Below are 16450 nucleotides of genomic sequence, written 5' to 3'. Positions count from 1 at the left end.
TTACAGTTACAAAGGGAAATGCCCCCACACCTCCTGATGATGTGTGTGCAAACAGGCATTCGACTGCAGCTGTTCTGCAACAGAAACCTACGAAAGCTTGTCAGTGTTCTCCCCAATGTTGTTATGCTGCTTAGAAGTGGGATTTGCCAGCTATATTGCTACTTGATGGCTATCCCAACCAGTTGCGATTTCAAACACCTGACGCTAAATGGCTATTGTAGCCGTTTCCCAATATTGAGCATACGGAACTGTCTGACCACAAGAACTTTCCTTGTTGGATAAGACATTGCACCCAGGCGCAACAATGACTTAATCATCATACAAAAGATAAGTGAAGAGAAAACCTGATGACGCATTGTTAGCTGAATAAACCGGCTGTCTAAATGAGGTTACCAGATCAACTCAGATCTACTAAGTTACTGGTTAGCCAACTCGCTGCTGCTACTAATACACTGACCTGTCAATGAGTTTTCTTTGTCAACCATGTGGGGTGCTTTACACAACGGCAAAAACAACTCAACGAGGAGTTGTTCCGCACAAAATCAATGCACCAACTCTGGATACAAAATAACACCGGACGCACAGCTTATTTACAGTTTGGACAGGCCGTAACTAACGTTAGCTGGCTAGTTAGCGAGCTGCCCTAGCCTCTAGCTTATTCCTGCCAAAAAAACTAGCCTGCTAGCTCCCCGGCTAAGAATTCTGCTGCCTCATCACTAGGGAGACTTCGGTGATATTTCATGTATGTGCAATGTAAAGGAAACGTAAAATGTTACCACTCACAATGTCGTCTGCCATGTTGAACGGGTTCACTCCCCCGATGAGGTTGTTAGTACGACGAATAGGACTACTATTTCGGCGTTTAGTCTTTGACTTCGCTAACAACAGTCAACAGAATGAAACTCCATCCCACGGCACAAAAATACTTGGTGCTACACTTTTTGTGCTCCGTGTATATCAGGTATCACCCTTTACTGTTCTGCCTGAAACATCGCATGACAATGCAAGGTTCCGCTATCCGCTTTTTAAAGAAAGCATTAAACTTGTGGTATTGAGAAATGTAATTGTATTTGCCGACTGAATTGGTCTCGAAATAGTAAAATTCAAGTTTGGGGAAAATGTGTCATCTTCACTTCTAATTCCTCCAAGGGTCGTAAAAGTCCTCCAAGGGCTGTAGCCTACTATGAACACATAGGCTACACACAGGATTCCCCCTGCACTTCAGGCCTATATTGAAGGCAGTAACCTTTACAACAGACCCCACCTTCTCTAGGTCCCCTGAAATATAACTTAAATGTACTGCGAATGTATTTTCTAATTGTCCTTTAAAAACGTAATTTCACATGAAGCTGCATAACATAGAAATTATATCGAGGAGTGTAAGACGGCCTCAGTGGCTCATGGGTTCCCCTGGGTAAACCCAGCTAAGAGCTCTGTTAGGTTTTTTTCCAAGCTTAGATGACACTGGAGAGATGGCTTATAATAGGCCTATGTCTGATGGTTGTGAACTTGTCTTTTATTTTCTTTTATGGTTGTCTGTCTTTTATTTTACTTTTTTACTTGGGCCATGCACTTGTGTCTGATAAATAAAGAATTGAAATTGAATTGATAAGTCATTGACATTTTCCATCTGCCAGATGTGTTTGTGACTGTAATGTTCTCCATGTATATAACAATGTTCTGACCTCCTGACATTACTCTGAAGAAGATAGCATAGTCCACTGCTCACACACTTGAATTCATTAAATGGTTTATCTACAGACCAAGCACCAAGCCACCGACCAAGCACTTGTGAAAATTGAGTGAAATTTGACCATATGGGCATAATAATAATAATAATAATAATAATAATAATAATAATAATAATAATAATAATAATAATTGACTAATTATATTATAATTACAACTATTATTAGGCCTAATGTTATTGTTATTATTAGTAGTAGTATTGCTGTTGTTGTTATATCATAATTGATGAACTAGGCTATGTAGCCTTTTTACATGCAAATGGGAAGAAAGGACAGCACACAGATAGATGTACATTTGTTTTTCTTTTTATTGAATCTCAGCCTGTAGAGATGTCATGCCATATGATAACATAAATTAATTAAGCCATGTTGTTGTACATTATGATTTGTGTATAATCAAAATAAAACCTAATGAGCAATAACAGCACTCTAACACCATGTCAGAAAAGTCTGGAGGAAATTAATTCACCTGGTATGAACACAAGTGTTTTAAGGACTAAAATATTCAGCAATATACACTATTGTGAAGTTGTGCAAATAATGCAACCAGTGAATTTCACATAAGTGAATTTCAAATCAACAGAGTTCTATAATTGTTTGTAGGCTACATTTTAAGGGATCAATGTTCCTGCCAACTGACTCTGAGCAGTGCATGTTTACAGAACTCGATAATAAATGGACATAGGTAAAGGATGGTTGATGATAAGACATATAGATGAAATTAAAGTCAACAATGGACCGCTAATATAAAATGAACACAATGGACCGCTAATACGAAATAGATACAATCACAGCACAGATGTACTGTAGGCTACAATTTATGATGCTGATGACAAAAATGGAATTAGAAGTTTCTTAAACACATGAAGAGTTTTGATGAATAGGACTATTACTCACATGGGAGCAACTTACATGGGGAAAAAGATAATGCAAACAACATCAAATTAGACATAGATAATAAAATATATTTTTATAAAGAAGTTTCACAAGGACAATGAAAATGAAGCTAAATATGTGATGGCAGAAAATAATGATTATAAGAAATGATGGGAAAGATGATGAGGACAACTATAAATGAAACATGAAAAATAAAGAATTGATGGGAACAAATAATGAATTTAAATGAAAAAGAGAAAACGCTAGAATGACAAAGAAGAAATGGACAGGTAAAAAGAATGGATACAAACAAAGCACTGCAAAGAGTCAAAATCAGGCAGGCGGGGGGGGGGGGGGGGGGGTCCTCACTGCCCAAATATACAGTATTTAATCTTAAAACATTTCCCACCTCAAAGTTCCCCCGTCCCCTTGACGTTATCTGTGCTAATAGCAGGAGGACCCCCTGCCCAGGCCATATACCGCCTGACTGTGGTGGAGTGGAGATGGCAGGAGGAACATGCATTACCCTATACTGAACCTCAAACACCTCTCATGACCAGGAATCACATGCAAGCTGGGAACATCCCTGAGAAAACAGCTTTGTGACCGTACAACAGGTGAGCGTGTCATCCATCATACAAACTTAGATTGTGGCTACAGGTAAACAGTGGACATTAGAAGATTGTATTGATGTCAATTGTTGAGTGCATGACCAGTGGAAGGGGAAAAGGGAAGGCTGTCATCGTGTCAGGAACTATTATGCTCATCAATGCAAAATAAGCAGCATGACCTGTAACTATACAGGACTCAGATCAGCTTTTTAATTCATTTAATCTCAGGGTAGGTGGTCTCAAAGAGACACCAGGACACATGAAATGAGAAGCCCTTTTGCATTCCATGGGTGCACCGCTTGTTTGAATTGCTTCAACTCATTTTGAGGCTTGCTTAGCTTGAATATGTTTCGTTCCAGATGAAAAAAAGGGAAGAAAGGAGATAAAAAAAGAATAAAGAAAAGCAGGAAAGAAAATAAAGAAAAATGTGCTGGGAAGAGATATGAGATGGTCAGAGAGATGCTTCTGCTGCTGCTGCTGATGAGGAGTACTGCTGCTCTAGAGACAGAGGGCAGAGCTGAGCAGGCAGAGGAGACATTCCCCAGTACGGCTACTGACATCTGAGCCAGACACGGCCCAAAACTGGGCCAGAGCTGTAGCAAAGTGAGGGGCTACTTGGGTTTCAAGAGGGCACGTATGCTGCTGAGCCACTACCACTGAGATAGATACGTGTGAACAGTGTCCTGCAGGATACTGAAAAAAAGAGAGACCGAAAAAGTATTTGTTTTGTGCGCTGTATTTTTTCTTCATATTATTCATATTATCTTATCTTTTTATCAATGCCGTGGTCATACATACATTTTCAATGTTTTGACATTGACATTTACATATAGAGAATTGGATTGGAGTGTTCTGTTTGGATTTGAGGCCCATGGTGGGAACTGAGGCTGATGATGTGTGCGTGAGTGTGCCATGCGGGGTGCTGGTGATGGGCATGCCATGCCATGCTGGGTCCCTGTGCCGTGCCAGCCTTTAGATGATACCATACTTTGCCAGCTCGTTGAGCTCCAAGTGGTTGAAGGCCTCCCATGGGCAGATGACGGTGATGTCTGGGGATCAAATTGATATGATAAGTGACATCTGTGTGAGTGAAAGCAAACAGTAATCTACTAATACTATAATAGCCAGCTACAGTAGAGCTCTTGTTTCATTTGACACAGTGGTCAGAATCCAGCCACTTCGCCCTGGCATTAAGCCACTCTAGGTTTTGAGAATTTACATTCAGTGGTGTGTATACTTGCCTGCCTTGTATTATTGTATGTAAAGAAAAGAAGATGTCAAACTACATTATTTGTATGTGTGTTTTTTTAAGGAAAGATATTTTACTTACCAGTGCCCAGACCTTCCATTCCAGGAATATCATCACCAAAGCTGAAAGGTGCACAAAGAAGGCATATCAAGATTTGCTTTCTGGATAACATATACTAGATTTAACATATTACTAGCCATTTAAGCTGGTGGTGAAAAAAGTTAGGACCCTGGCTGTAGAACCTTTTAAGACCCAAAGCACTGTACAGTGTATGACTTACCCCTGGATGCCTTTCTTTGGGGGCTTGCTCTTGAACTGGCGAGTCTGCCTCTGCTTGAACTTGGGGGGTCCCTTACGGGGGCAGGCAGGGCCCCCTGTGACCCGGGTGGCCGGCAGCCTGTCCATCACGGTCAGTGTGCTGGTGGAGGTGTTGGGTCGAGTTTAGAGAAAACTCCCTGGGGTGCTCTCGCAGCCGGGTTGTAACTGTGGACAGATAGTATAAGAGAGAATGATAAGTTGTTGTTGGTTTTTTTGTTGTTTTGAGGATTTTTCACTCCGTTGGCAGAGGTGTTTTCACATTGCAGGCCTGTATTCGAAACACTTTGGACTGCCCTTCATGTGCTACCGATATAGCGCATTATTAGAAAGACTCTTCCAGCTTGGTTTAATTCACTGTTGTGGCCTTGTCATTTTTGGTCCATCAAAAGCATGGCTGCATTTCTATCGATTATTATTATTCACTACATTTATATGAGGTTTTCTAAAATCCGAACTAAATAGTACCGTCAAGTTTACTTTGATCTTTCATTTAATTCCGAATTAAGAATTGTTTGCATGACGTTTTCATTAATTTAAGTTCATTCGGAATTAAATGTCTCATGTAAACATAGCCGTTGAGTGTTATTGAGCTGTCTGCCCATCTGGATTTTAAAAATCAACTGACTATAGCATAGTTTATGCCACTTTAAATGGTCTATAATTACTGTAAAGGTCAAATAAACTCCTCATTGGCCCGTGGCACTGAACAACCCAGCCGTTTCCAATTGCCCATCGACACAAGGGTATAATCCTCTTACAAGGAGGTGTAGCAGGAGCTGGGTTGTAAATTGAATGTCTCTCGCTCTTGTCTTGACAATGCAAGGAGGAGGGTTAAGAAGATGACCCAATTATTTATTTATTGTTTAGGAAGCGTAATCCTGAGCTCAAGTTAATGAGTGGCCATTGGAGTGACAGAGCCAATCCTCTCTGGGCGTAATCCCATTAAACCAAGGACATGCAAGATGTGCTGACATCGCAGGAAACTTACAAGGAGGCTGGATGAGGCAGAGCCAAAAACAGAGTCCTCCAAAATATTATCATAATAATATAGTAAAAATATATAAATAATATTATAAACAGTACTTTAAATTACAGGTAGATCGAAAATCACAGGTTTCACACACTTGTGGCTATTTTGTGGAATATCTGTGATGCAAAGTTTTGTTTTTGGCTTAAGTTTAAGAATTCGTCCAAAACATGTAATGTCACTTTCTTATCACTGTACATCACGTCCTAATTATGATATTAGTGAAATACAGATATGGCAAGAGGAGTGGAAAAGAGATAATCAGCCTCCCAGAGAGAAGGTCCTTGGGCCACAACATACTGTACATCAAAACCAAAATCAAAACCAAAATACAACAGAAAATCCATGACATCAGTAATGAAACATATCAGTTAGACCTTTAGACATATTCCTCATGACTGTCTAAGAAACGGCATGATAATTGTTCATGAAAAGAAGACTTACCAACTTCGCCTCCCTTGTGCAGGTCTAGATGGTTATATGATGAGGTTGCTGAGGGCACCATGGGAGCGATGACATCCTTATATACTCTCGGGCCCTCTGCAGATTTTGGAAGAGCCGCCCATATCACCCTAATCTCTCGTCATGGGGGATGTTTCTGGAGGGACACTGGGAGTCGGGAGGCGGGCAAAGGAGGTGGGGAGGGGGCATGGTGGCTTTAGAAATGTCAATAGCAGGATTTGGTGTCCAAAACAACAACTCTTCCGTTACAAAACAATATGTACACAAATGTAATGGAGAGAAGATGAATAACATTCAGTTAGACAAGTCAAATGTGGTGTGAGTGTTAACATGCACTTGAGGTTACAGTAGTTGGCTAGTAGTTGTTCATTCAAAAAAACGGTTTTGTTTACAGGACCTTCTCCAAGTCAATTATCCTGTCCAGGATTACAATATCAGGCTTTTATGCAAAACAAACTTCATTACAGTTAATGCTCATTTCAAATGTTGTCGTACACAATGTGCACTTAGATGGTAGGATTTAAAAGAATGTTCTCTGTTGGCCTTATGGTTTTATAGATTATTAGAATAGATTATTTATATCTGTCACAAATGACTTTTCATAACTCATTCTTGATCAGCTTCATTGATAATGCTATTAACAGTAATAATATTAGCGTAATGTTCTTTTTTTTAGTATTTTTTGGGGCCTTCCAGCCTTTATTATTACAGGACAGTGGAGAACAGACAGGAAATGATTGGGAGAGAGAGATGGGGGAGGGCCGGGAAATGAGTGCGTTCTGACTCGAACCAGGGTCTCCCTGGGCATGCAAGCCCAAATGTGGGGGGCTTATAGTGTAATATTCATATTACGTAAGAAAATAAACGTGGTGACCACTCTGGAACCCCACCCCCTGTCTTTGATGCTGTTATGCAACAGCCAATTCATCACCATTATCATCATCATGTCAGTCAGTCAGTCAGCCAGTCAGTCAGTCTGTCTGTCTCTCATGATATTATGCAGGTCTCATCGCTCTCTGTTCAGGGTCTGCCTCCAACCTTAAGCACTGTCTGTCAGGAGGATATGATGAGGTGTACCACTAAGTGTAATCCCACCAGTGCTACAGCTACAGCACATGGTATGGCTGCTTGGCTTTCAGAGGATGAACAAATCACCCCCCAACCACACACATGAACTCATGCACGCACACATACCCTCCTGCAGCATCTTCATATTCTCACCCCCTCACTACAGTATGTGCTTCCTAAAGCAGGAGTTCTCAAAGTGGGGTGGGGGAACCCCAGGGGTCTGACAAGTAGCCAGGGGGTATTACACTCTTTTTTATACTGTGGAGGCTATTATATTATATTATATTATATTATATTATATTATATTATATTATATTATATTATATTATATTATATTATATTATATTATAAAAAAAACTGTCAAAAGGGCAGGTGCTTTAGCACTGCCTCATCATTATCTGTGCACGCCTGGGTCGAGAACATTTGAGAACCCAAAAGAGAACAAACTTGCTGCGTCACTCACTGACCAAAAACAATTACTCCAGACCAGAACGCAGCAGATTAGGTGGGCATGTCTGATAACATAATCACATTTGGCATGCTCACTGGCCAGATTACTGCCATCCGCCTCCCCCTATACCCACTTACAGTACTGTACATCTGTGTATGTTTTTCTTTTCTCAGCTGTTTTGTGCTCCTTACCGAGTTCTAATAGATGCTTGACTAATTGCACCTTGCATTTCATCATTTCAATTTTCTTCATACAGTATATGTATTTTTTGGGGGGTGGGTTATACGGTATTGCTTTATTTGATAGTGACAGTGAAGAGATTACTGTAAACGAGTGAGAGAGAGAGAGAGAGAGAGAGAGAGAGAGAGAGAGAGAGAGAGAGAGAGAGAGAGAGAGAGATGGGGCAAGAAGGCTGGGAAATGACCCAGGACAGACTCGAACCCGGGTCCCCATCGAAATTCAAGCCCAAATGTGTGGGGGGGGAGGGGACTAAAGAAAACACACATTGTGTGGCGCACTAAAGAAAATGCATGGCTATGACGGGATTTCACAAACATGATGGACATTTCAAAAGAATTTGATTTTTAAATAGGGTCAATGCATTGTGAAAGTCACATGGGTTGACCCTGATGACCCCCAAAGGAAGGTCATCGAGGGGCAAACGTGCCCCCTGCTCTGTCTGCCATTAATGAACCATGAAGTGGCCTGTCTGTCTGGCCAATACAGAGTTTATTCAGCCAGGAGAGATGAGTCAATCAGCCATCGCCAGTTCATCACTTGAGGGTAAGTATTCATATTGACAGACACAAGCATGGAGATCGATCATGATGAACAGATACCACAGCAAATACTATGGTGAACTGTCTAGCTGAGGTCATATTATTACGGGAGAGTGAAAACATGGCAGTAACAGGAAGGCATAGAATATGTATAGACCATTGACCTAGATATATACCTTATTACTATTATTGATTATTGACAATGACTGCTTCTACTCGGAATACAGAGAACCAAACTACAGTAGATCCACTAAAGTGAGAATCATTTGCCACTTTTTAACACTTATTTTTTGTATTTTGCCCCAATGTCAATATAAATTTAGAAAAGCACTTATCATTGATCATTAAGAGCTGGAGTATGATGCGATGGCAGGGATCAGTGGCATGCACAGACATTTTGAGGGGCAGGTGCTCCAGTGGGGGTGGAGGGCATGTGGATGTGGGGCTTATGGCTGCCTTACTATGCCATAGAGGCTATGTATTATATGGAGGCATTATTGTAGATGCTCATGTCAACATGGACTACAGTACATTGTGACAAAAAAAACGTCCTGTGCATGCCTATGACAGGGATCCACTGCTTTCTAACAATGAGGGAAAGCATGTGTGGAGGACTGCATGTCCAAACATGTTCCGTGCTCAGAGAAAGGAGAGGCCCAGAATTGGGATCCCATCACATTGTATGTATTGAGGAGGGGGCCTGTTCAGATGGTTTTGTCCCGGGCCCGGCAAAAGCTGACAGCGGCCAGAGTACTGTTATAATTGTGCCTTGCCATGAGAACATCCACCCCGAAATCCACCTTGCTAGGCGCACACTTTTCATCCCCTACACGCGTCACACACAGCCATGCTGCCCAGTCACTGTAAAGTGCATTGGGGCTACTTCAGTCCTAATCCAGCTGAGTCAAAGCATAACTCACTGTTGAGTGAGTGAGAGAGTGTAGCAGGGGCAGGGCTGACTGCGGCCAAAAAAAACACCCGATCATTTTCGTCTTGAACGGGCCTCTTACACATACAGGCGTTTTCGTACTTCAATATATCTTGGTTGACTCAATCGCTGTCTATATATTGCAGATGGACCAATGGGCCACTTCCTCTAAACTGTGGGTCAGTCCCTAAAAAAAACAAACAACAGTGTTGTCAGCCCCCTGGGGACTGTCGGCCCACCGGGGAAATGCCCTGGCTGCATGCCAGATTTGCAGTCTAGCCCTGGGTGGGGGCGTACACACCTCACAAGTGATCAAGCTTTAGACTGCGTCTGCTGTTGCTGACTCACTCTACTCCGCAGATCAGGGTCACGGTCACCACGGAAACCATGGCCTGTGTGCGCCCGTGACCATGACGACTCCATTGTCACTCCATTCCGTTGCTGCCCGGCAACACTGATGCCCAGCTGGTCTGCTCTGAGGTGCTTTGGTAGGGGTGATGATGGCACAGCATGTAGTCAGAAGAGGAAACACACTGGTGTGAAAACCCAGCAAGTCATCAGAACAGAAAGCTTCAACTTAACCATTATTACATTACACGAAATGAAATGGTAGTATTATGGGATGGTCAGGACCAGGCTAGGGTATTACTGCAGTAGTGTGGGGTTAGGTGCCTTGTTCAAGGGCACTTCAGCCATGGGGTGAGGTAGGGAGAGGAAGGTTGGGATACGAACCTGCAACGCTCTGATCTAAAGCCCATCTCCTTAACCACGGTTGCCCACACCAACCAGTTTAACGATGCACTGTAGATGAAGGGAAAGCAAGTGACAATAGATCAATGTTGTAGGGTCATTACACAACATGGTAGCTTTATGGCACTTAGGAATTTCTAACCAAGGCCCAGCGCTGTCATTCACTCTACCAACTTGGTGCAAGAAGCATATTAATCTGTCTGATGTACACAGGGGGTGTATGTATGTCCTATTCAAATGACATTCCAGAAGAACTAGTTTCTAGCAGGATAACACATTCCTAAGAGTTAAAAAAGACAATGAAAATGAAATCTTAAGATTATTAAGGTTGTCATGCATGTAAGGATATAGTCTTCTCGACACTCATCTTATCATGCCCACTAGCCCAATCTGCACTCCTCGCTCAGAAATCTAGTCAGAAAGATTTCAGAAATCCTGTTACAGAATGAGATGTCTGAGACAGCATCTGTTGTCATTGCATGCTACAGTTTTTTTTTGTAAGACCCACTAGTCAATCAGCCTGTCGCTTAAGTCTAAACCAGGAGTTCCCATCCTTTTCCAAATTGGAGGTCACTTGAAATTCTCACAAATGTTTGGGGCCCACCTCTGACCCCAATAAACAATGCAGTTCAAATACATAGTACACAGCAACACTATGGAACACACACACAAATATTTTGATTTGTAGAAAATGATTCCAAGGCCCACCTGGAATACTTTCAGGCCCCACCAGTGGGCCCCAGCCCACAGTTTGAGAATCACTGGATTATACCACTCCATAGAGTGTCATAGAAACACTTCAAGTAATACAACTAGGAATTGTGGTTCTCTTCTTTGGTGGACCTAGCAGTTGGAAGATGAATTGCCTCTCATGTAAACTAGGTTGTGCATTGGTGTTCTATAACATTAACGACAAAAAGCCCACACAGATTAATAAAAAAAGAAAATCAGTGATTTTCACTGTGTTACAAATTAATGATCAATTTTAGACACAAAAACCACAGGTACATAGTTGCATTCATTTGCAGCAACTCCTTAGGCATGATGTCAACAAATGTTGGGTAGAGTTTTCAGTTGTTATGTCGCTCTCTAGTGTTGGAAGAAAGCAACTACAGAAAAAAGTCTCTCCTAAATCATGCATTTATTATGTTACTTTGTCGCACATCATTTCAAAGTTAAAACCAACAATGTTCAACAATAACATTAACACACATACTCATTACATACTCATTACATATAAATAATAATATTTAAAAATATTGTGCGTCTTATTTCTCAAGTCTGAGGGAAGTGTGTATGAACTTTCAGTCATACAATAGAAGCCTCTGAATCACAGTACAGCGTGGGATAGGCAGTATCGCAACATTTCTAAAACAAAATGTGGAAAAAATAAAGTGAAATTCATAAAAACGTTTCAAAACCTCTTTTGAAACTTCTCAGTGTCTTCTGTACAGCCACCAACGCCATTCCGCCACTACACAATAAATATACTTAAAGGGGCATGTCACTATTTTGGGGCTTACTACAGTTAAAATCGTTGGCCAGGGTTTATAAAGGTGGTAAAGTGTCTTATTTTTCATGTAAGCCGTTGTCTTGCTTTAAGACAAGTTAAAAGAGGGAATATGTCGCTAAGCTAGTGAAAGTCAATGGATCACTGTAGCATGTAGCATGCTACACGGATGCATTGACTTTCACTAGCTTAGCGACAACGCTTAACATGAAAAATAAGACACTTTACCACCTTTATAAACCCCAGCCAACGATTTTAACTGTATTAAGCCCCAAATTAGTGGCATACCCTTTAAATACCAGTCAAGCACAAGGGGAAATTAAATAATGCAGTCATTAATGCAGTCATCTGGTGCGGAGAGCATCACATCTTGAGAATATGGCTTAAAGGTGCACTGTGTAGGATGGTGGACAGAGTTATTGCAACTATGCTGCTCATTGAAAATGTGCTGCCTATTGCAGCCAAGTGTTATCTTTTCATGAACAATTACTAAATAATAAACCAATATTTACTAGTATGACCAAAGTACAGTGAGTTTTGCAGCTAAAAATGTCTATTTATGGGAAATTCAAAATGGCGGACGACAGAGAAGATCTGAAAAATGCAATTTTCCCAGACATAATGAATACTTACAATGTAATGGTGTTGGTAAGTATTCATGGCAAAAGTAACATTTGTGAATGGGCAGCATGAATTCTATAAATACTCTACTAAAAATATTAGAGCACCTTTCACTTTGACAGGCATGTTAACCAAGTAATATTTGCGATCTATAAGAACATGACAGGGAGTGGTAGAAGAGCTGCTTATCAGCATGTGAACAGACTTAATCTTTGGCCTCTTTCAGTAGACCAAAAATCTGCTTTCAAATAATGCAGACAGATAATTGGACCTGCAATGTCTGCACACCGAGGCCATGATCTGAAAATAAATATTAGTAAGCCTCTGCTATACAAACTGTACAGTGTGCAAATGTGATGATACTGAGAGAGTCATTTTGTTGACTATGAGACATAAATAATGATTTAAATAAACTTTGAGCTGAGAAAAAAAAACAAGCTAAAGACACTGTGATATTCTTCCTCAGACGCAGGGCTCCAGACTAACTTTTTGCACTGGTTGCACTGGTGCGCCTAAAATATTTTTTTAGGTGCACCAGCACAAAATTTAGGTGCACCCAAATGTTTTCACCACCCCATACACACACGCACCTCAGCTTTAAAAAAATAATAATTAAAAATAATAATAATTGCAACAATAATTGCAACAATAATAATAATAATAATAATAATAATAATAATAATAATAACAATTATTATTATTATTCTATTATTGTTGCTATATTTTAAAAGACCTGGAGCCTTTCATGTGCTATAGGCTAGTCTTCCAAATGTGCTCCTTATAAAAGACATGACAGTAGGCTACCTAACTAACACATCTTGGCTACAAGCAGTTTGGCTTTTAGAAAAGACCAAATTAGTAGCCTTTTAGACAGTATGTGTTTGACTTGTAAGATCAACACACCAGCCTTTTCTGCAATAAGGCTACGCACAGGGCACAAGCACAGAGTTACAATATGACGATAGATAGATGGATGGATGGATAGATGGATGGATATATTTTTTTAAACAATCTGGGTGGAATCTGAGGTGAATTGGATTTTGTCTATTTCCCCGTTTTTGAGCGCTCTCCCTCTGCATAGTGATTGTGGTATCTTAGCAAGCGCTACGAACAGACACGACAGCACTAGTGCGCTCGCTCGCTCCCTCTCTCTCGTGCTGTCTCGAGTGCATGAACGATGCCTTGCGGACTGATAGGCAGTATGTAGCCTGCCCTAGTCGATATCAAAAACTCTCACAGAAGTACCGACAAACTAGCGCGTCACCTGTTGTTTGGCCAGCTCTGCACGCGGCTGAAACGGGCAATTATCCGCGCACCCGTCTGCGTTGTGTGGCAATGTTTAATATCCACTCAAGCCATTTAGTTTCCCCCCATGATTGTGACTCTCTCGTGTTTAAAATATCCTCAAGTCATTTTGCTGTTTTTACCGTGATTGTAACTCTCTCGTCCGTTGCAAAACTCGCCTGGTTGAGAACACAAAACTCGTTGGCACATTTGAACTCGGATAATTGAGCGAAGTCGAACATTCTATTCTGAAACGTCGGGCTGCCTGTGAACGAGGAAGGGGGAGAAAGCTAGCGGTAGTTCAGCGGAGTTGAAGGAATGACCGCATCGACACGTTTTATTGTGTGATGATGGGCCACTACTGTAGAATGACTATTAATTTATGTCCATTAAAACGGTTGTTTGCTAATAGGTTTTGTTCTATTGATGGCTGGTCGCACCGGTGCGCCTAAAAATATTTTCTAGGCGCACCGTTGAAAAAAATGGGCGCATATGCGACCAAATTGGTCGCACTCTGGAGCCCTGCACTGACTTAAAAGTGTTAGAAGTGATTTGACAGTGGTTTGGCTACTGTTGCTGATAAAGGCCTAAAGCTGACTGCGCAGCAGAACTTTGGACTGCCCCATTAAAGCACTGTTGTCAAGGCATCTCTCTGCAGTCTCTAAATTATGACTGACTGTCCTACACTACTGCAACCATCTTGCAACCAACACACAATCTCATTTTAGGTCTGCACTCTGCGCATCACACATACACACACACACACACACACACACACACACACACACACACACACACACATCAAGGTTTCTTCAGGAGTCTGATTTCCATCTTGAGGTAAGTTTTGAGGTTCTCGTCCTGCACATTTTCCTCAATGGCCGCCAGCGCCTTGTCCCCGCCGTCATGGTAGTACTTCAGTAGCTGCTCCGCGTGCTCGATCCACACGCAGTTATGGCAACCGCTCATGCAGCAGCAGGTAGGGGGGATGGGCGGCCCCGGGTCCTTTTCTGGTGCACTCTGCACACTGTTTGTTGGGGCAGGCGCGTTCACAGATGGCCCCTGGTCCGCCGTCTTTCCTGGAGCACTCTGCGCACTGTCCAGGTTCTTCTCGTCAGAGGAGGTGCTGTAACATGCCCGAGATTGACTGATGGATGACGGATGGAGAGGATATCCATGGAAAGGTCTGTGATGACTTGTCACAGGATGTAGCAGTCTGAGTCCAGTGGTTGGGTAGAGGAGAGGCTTATTCCTGACCAGGGATTGGAGACAGAGGCAGCACATCTACACCAAGGAGATAATAATAGATGAAAGAAGTAAAGAAATGAAACAGTACTCATATGAGTGACACATGGCGCAGCCTGAAATATTCTGCTTCTTTAGTGTAGGCTACACTGTGTAGCCTACTGTTACCGCCTCACACATCACAGCTGTGATATGGCGACCTGATGTGGCAAGAAAATGCGCGATGCTGTACATATTTACGCTCACGGTTGAAAGTAACACAAGATCATGTCTGACACAACAACATGGTTAACACCGATAGCGTGATGTTGACAATGCAGATGGCACACGATTAAAGTGTACACAACTGTAAGACTGGCTAATCTTTGCTAGCCAGATGGATACCACTGAACTAGCTACTCACCTTGTGGAAACATGACGTCGGTCCAACGACTTTACCACTCAGAATAGACATATTACTAACGGTAATTACTTACATATTTACACCAGCTTTGTAAAAAATCAGTTCAGAATCATATTCAGAGAATATCAATCGCATATCTGTCATAACCTCACGGAGAGACGTTCAGTGATGTGGGAGATGGAGGCGTCCATGTTGAATCGTCATCTTTCCAAAACAAAGGTGGATCCAATCAGAAGTCTCGAACGAGGCCAGGGGAAACGATTGGAGGAAAATGTGAAATACGTCGTTTTTGCAATTCTTATTTCAGCCACCAGAGGACTTCCTTGCCCAGCTGCTGTCTATCCCCTTTCTGAAATGATAACATCAGACCAACTATCAGACAGTAAGCCTAGGCCTATCCGTCCATCAAACAGTAGCCCATCTAAAAGTTCTGTTGCCTATGTTTTTCTGTTTTTGGACCCTATGCACTTGACTTGGCCATCCTCATAGCTAATACTACTATGTAGTCAAAATGATTGAGACAAAGGTGTTGGGAAAATGTTACTCACCTTTCGTGACCCTGCGTTTGGGTCATGTAGGCCTAAACCTACTTTATTTTGAAAAGTAAAATAAAATAAAATAGATTGTTTACTTCCTGATATTCTGTGCCTTTGTGTAATTTTGTCTGTAAAACAATATGATGTGTATGCAATGATATTAAAATCATAACACACACGATATCTGATCATTACACAACGCTGAAGAGCTGATTAACTTTGAGTTCATAAGTGTGTTGCCATACATGTTATGATCAACATATCACTCAACATATCACACATATCTCTCACCAAGGGTCTGGAATATCTGTAGCCTACTTTTCATTAGAAGAAGGGAAAGCGAAAAAAGCCACATTAGGAACTCCCAACTCCCATTGTAATTGTGACACAGCACTCCACAGTTCACTGCACACAACAAAATTGTGTGTATGCCTCACTCGTGCAAGGGGGCAGTGCGGCAGGACGGTACCATGCTCAGGGTACCTCAGTCATGGAGGAGGATGGGGGAGAGCACTAGTTAATTACTCCCCCCACCAACCTGGCGGGTCGGGAGTCGAAGCGGCAACCTTTGGGCTACAAGTCTAATG

At 41.7% G+C, this 16450-nt stretch overlaps 3 protein-coding genes across 3 annotated transcripts in view; all 3 read right to left on the bottom strand.

Moving 5' to 3' along the window:
* The window catches only part of nploc4 (NPL4 homolog, ubiquitin recognition factor), a 33249-nt gene extending 32311 nt beyond the window's left edge, over positions 1–938 (bottom strand). The window contains exon 1 of the mRNA XM_063221787.1: positions 784–938. Coding sequence (XP_063077857.1) covers positions 784–798 — 15 coding nt within the window. The 5' untranslated portion in view covers positions 799–938. The remainder of the gene's footprint in view (positions 1–783) is intronic.
* Positions 939–3069: 2131 nt separating this feature from the next.
* Positions 3070–10449, bottom strand: pde6gb (phosphodiesterase 6G, cGMP-specific, rod, gamma, paralog b). The gene is made up of 6 exons (XM_063221160.1): positions 10250–10449; positions 9866–10000; positions 6274–6438; positions 4765–4967; positions 4566–4606; positions 3070–4284 (listed from the first exon to the last, which is right to left on the bottom strand). Exons 4-6 carry the CDS (start codon positions 4887–4889, stop codon positions 4208–4210), a joined length of 243 nt encoding a protein of 80 aa, XP_063077230.1. The 5' UTR covers positions 4890–4967; positions 6274–6438; positions 9866–10000; positions 10250–10449; the 3' UTR covers positions 3070–4207.
* A 3765-nt stretch (positions 10450–14214) lies between these two features.
* Positions 14215–15531, bottom strand: oxld1 (oxidoreductase-like domain containing 1). The gene is made up of 2 exons (XM_063221159.1): positions 15328–15531; positions 14215–14963 (listed from the first exon to the last, which is right to left on the bottom strand). The coding sequence occupies exons 1-2, from the start codon at positions 15376–15378 to the stop codon at positions 14484–14486; spliced, it is 531 nt and encodes a 176-aa protein (XP_063077229.1). The 5' UTR covers positions 15379–15531; the 3' UTR covers positions 14215–14483.
* Positions 15532–16450: the final 919 nt, after the last annotated feature.

This window comes from Engraulis encrasicolus, chromosome 17 (genome assembly GCF_034702125.1).
Source record: "Engraulis encrasicolus isolate BLACKSEA-1 chromosome 17, IST_EnEncr_1.0, whole genome shotgun sequence".
NCBI classification, from domain to species: Eukaryota; Metazoa; Chordata; class Actinopteri; order Clupeiformes; family Engraulidae; genus Engraulis; species Engraulis encrasicolus.
This window is presented reverse-complemented; position numbering and strand designations above follow the sequence as displayed.